This window comes from Acanthopagrus latus, chromosome 8 (genome assembly GCF_904848185.1).
Source record: "Acanthopagrus latus isolate v.2019 chromosome 8, fAcaLat1.1, whole genome shotgun sequence".
NCBI lineage: Eukaryota > Metazoa > Chordata > Actinopteri > Spariformes > Sparidae > Acanthopagrus > Acanthopagrus latus.
Genome location: NC_051046.1, coordinates 12,153,115 through 12,161,355, shown reverse-complemented (window position 1 = coordinate 12,161,355; position 8,241 = coordinate 12,153,115). Strand labels below are relative to the sequence as shown.

At 42.0% G+C, this 8,241-nt stretch overlaps 1 protein-coding gene across 5 annotated transcripts in view; it reads right to left on the bottom strand.

The window, feature by feature from the left end:
• Positions 1-315: 315 nt before the first annotated feature.
• Positions 316-8,241, bottom strand: part of ano3 (anoctamin 3) — a 46,784-nt gene continuing 38,858 nt past the window's right edge. For all 5 annotated transcript variants that reach the window (XM_037106574.1, XM_037106573.1, XM_037106576.1 and 2 more), the window contains 7 exons: positions 7,348-7,405; positions 6,986-7,083; positions 6,540-6,694; positions 6,249-6,401; positions 4,548-4,698; positions 4,282-4,459; positions 316-3,733 (listed from right to left, as the gene is read on the bottom strand). In XM_037106574.1, the coding sequence (XP_036962469.1) occupies positions 3,551-3,733; positions 4,282-4,459; positions 4,548-4,698; positions 6,249-6,401; positions 6,540-6,694; positions 6,986-7,083; positions 7,348-7,405 (976 nt within the window). In that variant the 3' untranslated portion in view covers positions 316-3,550. The remainder of the gene's footprint in view (positions 3,734-4,281; positions 4,460-4,547; positions 4,699-6,248; positions 6,402-6,539; positions 6,695-6,985; positions 7,084-7,347; positions 7,406-8,241) is intronic.

Here is an 8,241-nt window from a genome sequence, read left to right as displayed (position 1 = left end):
GAACGGAAAACCAGTTAGCGGCGGTGGCAGTCGTAACGTCATGAAGCAGTGGGAAAATGCTACAATGCTCAAATGGCGGGTTAGTGATAGAAACACAATCTTTTTAACAATATGTTACATGAGCTCTCTCTGGCAGGGAGATTTGTGGTTCCCGTTCATAGCTGAGGGGGGAAAAGCAAACAATCACTGTGCTCTGGTTTGTTTTGTAAGCAGATTTAGTTAAACTTGGATAGTCATGGAGATGATATCAGCTGGGGGCATTTTCTTCTCTGTTGTTTTGTACCAGGGACAAAAAAAAAAAACAAGGACAACAGCTTTGATTTAAAAGATACAATCCATGATTTATTACAGAAAAGAGTGATATCCAAATTATTTTATGTTACATTATTTTTATACATTTCAGTATGTTTTTACATGTAAACAGGAACGAAGTAAACAATGTCATTGATACACTTCATGTCACCACTGATACCATCCTATTGTACAGGTAAATCTATGGTCTAACGTCGCTGTGCCTCCATGTCAAGTACATCACTTGCTCAAGCACAATCCTATTAGGAGGCATGGCAGACAACACAAAGCTTAATCCCCCTCTAGACTGCTATGTTTTTCAGGGATGTGCAAGGTCATGCCGTTATTACTTATTATGCAATACCCATATTGTGCTATTGCCAACAGCAGAAGGCATGAGAAACACCTTTCCACCACTGTGCAGCATTTGTTTAGTGAGAAAGTGAACTGATGCGCTTAGGGAGGAGAAGATAGCAGGAAAAAAGATCCATCCAGAGATGATTAGTAGCTGTCAAACATCCAAGGTCATGTTAAATCTATTCATAAATTACACCTATCCCATCAGGTTGAACACCTCAGCTGCTAGATGGTAAACATAATTTGTAATTTCCCAGTCCGGAGTGTGAGCTATTACTTAGAAAATACTCTAACTGTATAAAATTCTGCATCATCAGGAAACATGACGTCTTGTTTCCGGGCCTCCAAAAATGATCAACACTGAAAAAGGGAGGTGATATGTTTAAGACGCCGTTAACAACTTTACAGAAGTTAGCTCTGCTCGAGGCAGGTGTTAGGTCATGCATACTCTACAGTACAAATGTACCAGTGCATTTACATCTGCATCTGTTCAAAGGAAATGTAGCACTCAAGGATAACAACATGCATAGATTTTGGAAGTTCACATAGCAAGGGAAGATATTCTGAAAACCTGGACTACTCTCCTAACAAGATTTAAAAACAAACATATCTCTCTTGTGAATGCAATGATTTGACATTACGGCCTGAAAGCGTTATTACTTCAACAACAAGCTGCAGCACATGTCTCCATAATGAACTGTGTGATTGTGATATGCTCACTGTGATTATGCCCCAAAAAACCCCCCCAAAAAACAGACATGCTTTGAACTGTGTGTGCGCATTATAGACATGCAAAATGCACTGCAGTGCAAAAATATAAATCTAAAAAAGCAGGATACCTTTCGACTGCGTCTTAGAAAATATGATAAAAAGTTGATCATCTGCAAACATTCAGAGGACACCTGAGAAATGTGGACGTCACTTTGTCTATCTGAGGGTGAGAACAGGTGAACTCATACTGATAGCACGAAATAAAAAGTATAAAAAAATGACCTACATCATAACATATATATACAAAGAACAGAAAAACAAATGAATAAACATTAAAATAATGTATACTATAATGTATCTATACTTTTCTTTAGTGTTGCATTCTGGGTAGAGATATCTTTATCTTCAGTGGTTAGATTGGTCGAATTCACAATTTCAGTTATAACGTGTTTAACTCTAAATCTTATTTACCATCACTTGATCAACATGACCTGTACTGAGGCAAACCTTAAAGTTCTCGTCACTTATGAAATACAACCCTGTCATTAATACAGTTTACTCCATCTCAGCATGAATGAAACAGGAATTTATTAGGTTTCTGACTAACTTGCTCATGCTGCCTGTTTTCCTGAGTTCTCTAATCCATGACAACAGACGTGACCACAACACAAGGCAATATCACATCTCTTTCTCAGTTCCACATTGATGAAAGGTCAGAAAGTGGTTGAAACCGCATCAGACCGTGTGCTTAGTGAAGGACAAGAACTGAAGTATGCTGTCCTTTCTAAGTGAGGAACAGTGGTGGATGTTCTTTGCAAACTGAACATCCAAGCCACAGGTATGTCTAAGGGATCCAGCTTTCAACCACGCTTCAGGGCTTCCAACGGCAAATGAAAAACAGGCTGCGAGTGCAGAGCGGAAGAGCAGATCTGCGGCTCCTGCATGCGAGTGTATACATTGTTCATGATGGGAGTCGCGTTACAACGTATACCGGCGTCGGCGTGTTCCGGAGCCATTAGCTGAGACCCGAGTAGGTACTGTGGTGTGACTCACATCCAAAACAAATCCTTACAGAAGAGTTCAGAGAGTTTTACAGGAGATCAGACAACGAGGAGAGAGAATATTTCTTGCACTTCGAAAAAAAGCACGTGCAGCACAAACAGGCACACGTGATGTTGGTGACACAGTTGTGGTGAGCACAACTGTAGGCACAATCAAATCGCACAGAGTTCACATTTCCTCCACTCAAAGACGGTCAAGCTCAGCAGTAGCACAGACAGCGAGTAATGCACAGAGCTCACACTGCGTACAGACACACGTGAACCAGGCGTCAAGACGGGGACTTGATCTATCAAAAGATACAAAACAATATTACCATGCACTTTATAGGATTTCATAGAGAATTCTTCGTCAAATGTAAAGAATAGATGTTAACATCCTCCACAATGAGTGCTGCTCTTTGTATTTTTGTTTTTTGTTTTTTTTTTCTTTGCAAGTTCACGAAATGGCCGCAAATATTAATCAGCATGCTTCGAGGGCAATATACAGTCGCTTTGCAAGAACAGTGTCCGTTGTATTTGGTAGCCACATCACCAGAATCACTTTTGCAACAAGACACGTTGAGTACCACAGGAGATCTCTCACATGACCAGCAGAGCAGCAGCCCCACTGGTGCTCATGGGAGATAAACACAGCCATGCTGCGAGCTGCACCAGACTGCAGAGTCAAAGCGGGTGGGGGGGGGTGGGGGTGCTAGCTGCCACACACACACACAGAGAGTGCAGGATGGGGGGCCAAAAGTGAACAGTGGTGATCTGCAGCCCTTGATCTGCATAGTAGACGTTACAATTGCACAGGTTTTTCCAGTGACTGAAGCCATGACGCGGCACAGACAAGGGCAACCTGCTGGATGGAGCCAGGTGAGGGATCGGGGGCGGGCCGGAGCCAAAACCAAGAACAGCGCCAACACTGGACGTGGAACAGATGGCGGGGGAGTGACCGGCCTGGAGTCAGACAGGTTTTGGGGTGGATCTGGTTACCAGAGGGGGTGTCTTTGGTGTACAGAATCAGCCGAGTGAAGCTAGACTCTCAAAGCTAGAATACATGACAAAGCAGGCGGCGGGGGGGTGAGGTTGTGCCTGTGAGTCGAGGGGCTGTGCGGCGAGTTGCGGAGATGTAAGGGTGGGTGAAGCTAAGGCCACTCGTGGTGATAACGCCGTCCGTTCTTCTTTCTCTCCTTCTGCAGGTGCTCCAGCTCTGCTTCGTACATCATCTCCTGCATCAGGTACTTCTCCCTCCTCATGCGATCGCAGAGATCCTTGGGCATGTCAGGAATGAGATACGCAATGAAGGACTTGATCCCGAACACCAGGTGCTGAGGGGAGCATTAATCATTTATGAGTTACCTTCCACAGAACACACACAGTTTATTTGCCAGTATTTGCTGCATAATAGAAAAGGCATGTAAAGGTTTACCCTGTCTGCACAGCAATAAAGACCTTTATGTTTCCTATAATGTTTTATAGCTGTACATTAGGTCCGTTTTTCTCACTGTATAAATTGATGCATAAGGCAGCGTTGTCAGGGGAACATTTTTGGAGAGAGAAAAAGAAACGTGGTGCCTTTTCTTTGCAGGACCACCATGTAATTTGGGATTTATTCTGTGGGTTTTGAGTGAAATTTCTCAGCCTTCTGCAGCAGTGAGATTCCCTCAAAGCGTGAGAATCAGCTAAATTAGACTCGTGAGGTTTCTATGTAACATTGACAACACATGAATTAATAAAAGCGAAGGAAATGATAAAACTACAAAATATTCAGTAATTTCAGACTTGAGAAGACATAAGAGGATTTAGTTTGAGCCGCCTGCCCTGCTGGTAAACACACAAAAAAAGAACAAGTGGGGAGGCGGGGGTGCTTACAGACCTCAAAGACGATGATGAAGGCCAGTCTGGCAGCCAAGACGTGCCAGAACTGCAGGGTGAATTCGTACGGCACTGCACTCCAGGGCGGTGCTCTGTAGTCTCTGTACCTGCAGTATCTGTGCAGGCTGCTGTTCGACTCGAACACAGACAGGCTGCTGTTCATGTAGCCTCGCAAACACCTGAGGGCAAGAGGAGAAGCTATCAGACCACAACACGAGCCACTCCGCCGGATATATTTAAAGCTCAGGCATTATATTCGACACTTACTCATCCTCGTGGTGGTGTCCCTTGTCCACACACGGGCCATATTTGAAGGCGTAAACAAAGCGGGGGATGTAGTCTGAGGTGATGGCAATGACGAAGGCGTTGGTGATGACTGCCAGCACGCCGATTCCTTCGAGAATCCCATGCCAGATCCCTGAGAGCAAAACCGGAGGAGAAAAAACATTTTTCACATTCAGTACGACTGTTTGTAAATCTGCATGCCTTCATCTACATTAGACAAGCTGATCCCTTTAAATCACTTCTAATCTCTTTTGATAGACGCAGAGCACTGTGGATGGATGTGTTTTCTTTGAACTGATGTCTGTAATGTTGTTTTCCTCGGCTTGTTTGTTGGGTAAGCTGTTGATGTATCGTTCACGTACGTACATTCACAATAGCCATGATGTCAAAAAGTTAATAGTTAGTTTTGTGACAACATGATATAACGTGTACAATCCAGGAAAAGATGTTAAGCCTTGTGCATCTTTTGTTTATGAGTTTATCTGGTTGCTTTTTCACTAGTAATCTAGTGTAATTGTTCTTTGTACAATTCTTTTAACACTTATGGGCACATACTCTCCCCACCTCCCTACACTCATATTTTGTGGGTAATTTATTTGCCATAAAAGAGGCAAAACACACAATAAATAAAGTTAAAGATATATGTGATGGCTATTCCAGAGGACAAACTGGAATATCTGTGGAAAATCAATACTGCAAAAGACAGCCATTCACTCGATGGAGAGTGCCGGCATTGTCTCAAAGTCAGTTCTGTTTCTTATACGTGTTCCCCCTTACCAGCTTTGAGATGGTTTAAAACAGGCTTTCATGCTACTAGGTCAATAAGTGACAAAACTGTGGGCATGTCCCAGAATGCCACAGAGCAACGCTGGAAGGGAGGGGGAAGTTGAAAAGTTGTCTTTTCCACAGAACTTTCAGAACTGCTCTTTTTATTGGTGAAACATTAAAGTGCATCCAGCAGAAGATAATGACACACAACTGGAAAGAAAAAGTCAGTCCTTTGATTCTGTCGTCAAACTACTCAGTTGCGACATCCACTGACATTCCAGGAATTATTTTGCGAGAAATTGTCTCCCTCATCGAGCTTTGTTTACTCCTCCTATTCATTTAATATTTTACCAGAATGAGTTTTAACAGCCTCCAGAGATGGTGCAAGAACATACTGTTTATAAACCCTCATAAGCAGCCAAGTAACCAAATAATTTGTGAACTGTGTTCCTCTGAATACATCATGTTTTTTGGCTGTATTACAATGAAGTCTTAATCATCCCCCGGCTTTTCCTGCATTAGTTTTGTTTCTGTATAATCAGTAAATGTCAGCTTGGACCTACAAAGAGGCTCTGCTCTTTGATTCTGTGCCATTCAAACAGTGTTCATTACAGCTTCCTAAATGTTTCACTGTGGATTCTTCCTTTAATTACAGGGCAGCATGCCACAAGAAGCATTTGGTCATACATTATTTGGCAGTTGGAGGGTGGTGTTTGTAGTCATATGCAGAGTTGGGCTGGTGGGAGGGGAGGTGCAACATATGGAGGGACAGACACAGAGGATATGGGAACGTAGCTCTCTCCATCGGATGGAAATGTTTTACTGTTGGAAAAAGCATCTCCGATCTAAAAATACAGACTGACGCTGTGTGAGAGACACTGTGGAGGTGCGGGGGCACTCGGAGATCACGCTGACCTATGTCAGTGGCTCGTGCAGGCATGGGTCTCCTCCACTGAGTGACAAACTTGTAGGCGTCAAGACGAATCTCAATGATGTTGTTGAGCAGAGCCAGGAGAGGAGCCAGAGGGAACGCTGCTACGAATATGGTAGTGAAGCCAAACTGGAGGACTGCAGAGGAAAGAAACGCTTGGATGAACTTCAGAGGATGTCCGTCTCAGCTCTGGCACACACTGCTCTAACAACCATATTTATTCAACTTCCCTCTTCAGACAATATGGAACACTTCAAAAGGGTGTCGTGTTTTACCCATTTCAAGGTATTCGTCCACCAGTCCATGGGCGTTCATCGGCTGCAGATTCCAGTCTTTGTCCCACTGTGGAAGCTGGGCTTTATTGTCTACATTCTGCCCTGCACCACCTCCTTTCTTCATCTTCCTGCGAGACCACCAGTTCTGCAGCAAACTGGAAATGTAGCAAGTAGCTAACTGTCAGCTCGAAGCAATTATTTCTGACAAGGCGCTGAGCGCTGCATGAACCCTCTTACTAAGCCCCACACAAGAGGATTTGATGTGTTTTTGCAGGAGAAAATCCTTTTCATATGCTAATGAGTCGAAGGACAAAGAAACTAAACAGAATATTACACAAGGTTTGTAAAATGCCAATCACTTGAATTTACTGCATGGAGGATTAAATACAGCATTTCTAATGATCCATATAGAAAGGAGCAAATGATTATAATAGTATATTACTTACGGATAGCCGAGCTCCATGAAGTTGTTCCAGATTTGTTTGAAGAACATGATGACTCCCATTTGCAGGCACAGATCAATCAAACAGCCACTCGGGTGACACTGGGGAAAAAACATTTAAAATAAACAAACTGTGACATCCATATTTCATGGCAGATAATTCAAAGCCATGAGCGAATCCTGGGACACAGTTCATTCAATTCTGTTTTTCGATCATTAAAATTCAAAATCCCAGTAATGTGGGAGATTAATGGTTCTAATATACAGATGCATCATTAGGAAGATGAATGATTTTAAAACTCTATATATAACCTGGAACACAAGGCAGTGATCAGACCACTTATGGAGATGTCTCACTGCACTCACCTCCTCCAGTCTCCAGCGATTAAAGAGTTTATTGTATTTTCCAGGCCTGCCAGCAAACCTGAAGAGATTGAGATTGGCAACATTAGCTGCAGATTCAATCAGAGGAAAACTAATAAACTAGGAGCAGGTAAAAAGACACTTAGTGGTGCTAATTATGTTCAATAAACCTCTCAGCTCAGTCAAATATCTACAGCCTTGCTTCGAAAAAGTTGAGACGGTGTGTAAAATGTGAAAAAAACAGAATGCAATCAAACAAACTGTGTTTACAGACAACAACTTCTTTCTAATTAATTGGAATACGCTGTGAAATATCTAAATGTATTGTCCTGCTAACTTGATGAGTATTGAGTGCTGGTAGTGTTTGCTTTCAAACTCATCATTTTCTTTAATCGTTTTAATTTACTTTTTTCTTAGCAGATTAAGTAACCACTACTTGAAATGAAAAAGTCAGATTTACAGTTTCTACAAAGTAAAATCTGAAAGCCGAAGTGAAATAATTGGAATAAGCTGGGAACTTCATATTCTTTAGGGAGTAGGACAAATAAAGAGCGCCAGTAACTTTCTTTTGTGATTGTTAAACTTCAACTTTTCTGCAGATTATTTAACCGCTACTTAAAATGAGAAAGTTACTTTAAACATCAACATTATTACAACTTGTAACCCCAATGCTGAAATCAATTAACTGGAATAAGACGTGAAAACTTAAACATGTTGAGTGCTGCTAACTTTCTTATTTGTTTATCAAGTATTTGAGTTGGCTTAAGTAGTTAAATTGAACTGTAATCAAAAACTGTATGAAACACTCACTGCAAATATTAACACACTGACATCCAAGACTTTTGAGGTTAAGAACTTTCGATACTTGTGTCCACTGATGGCCTCAGTGTTTTGGGA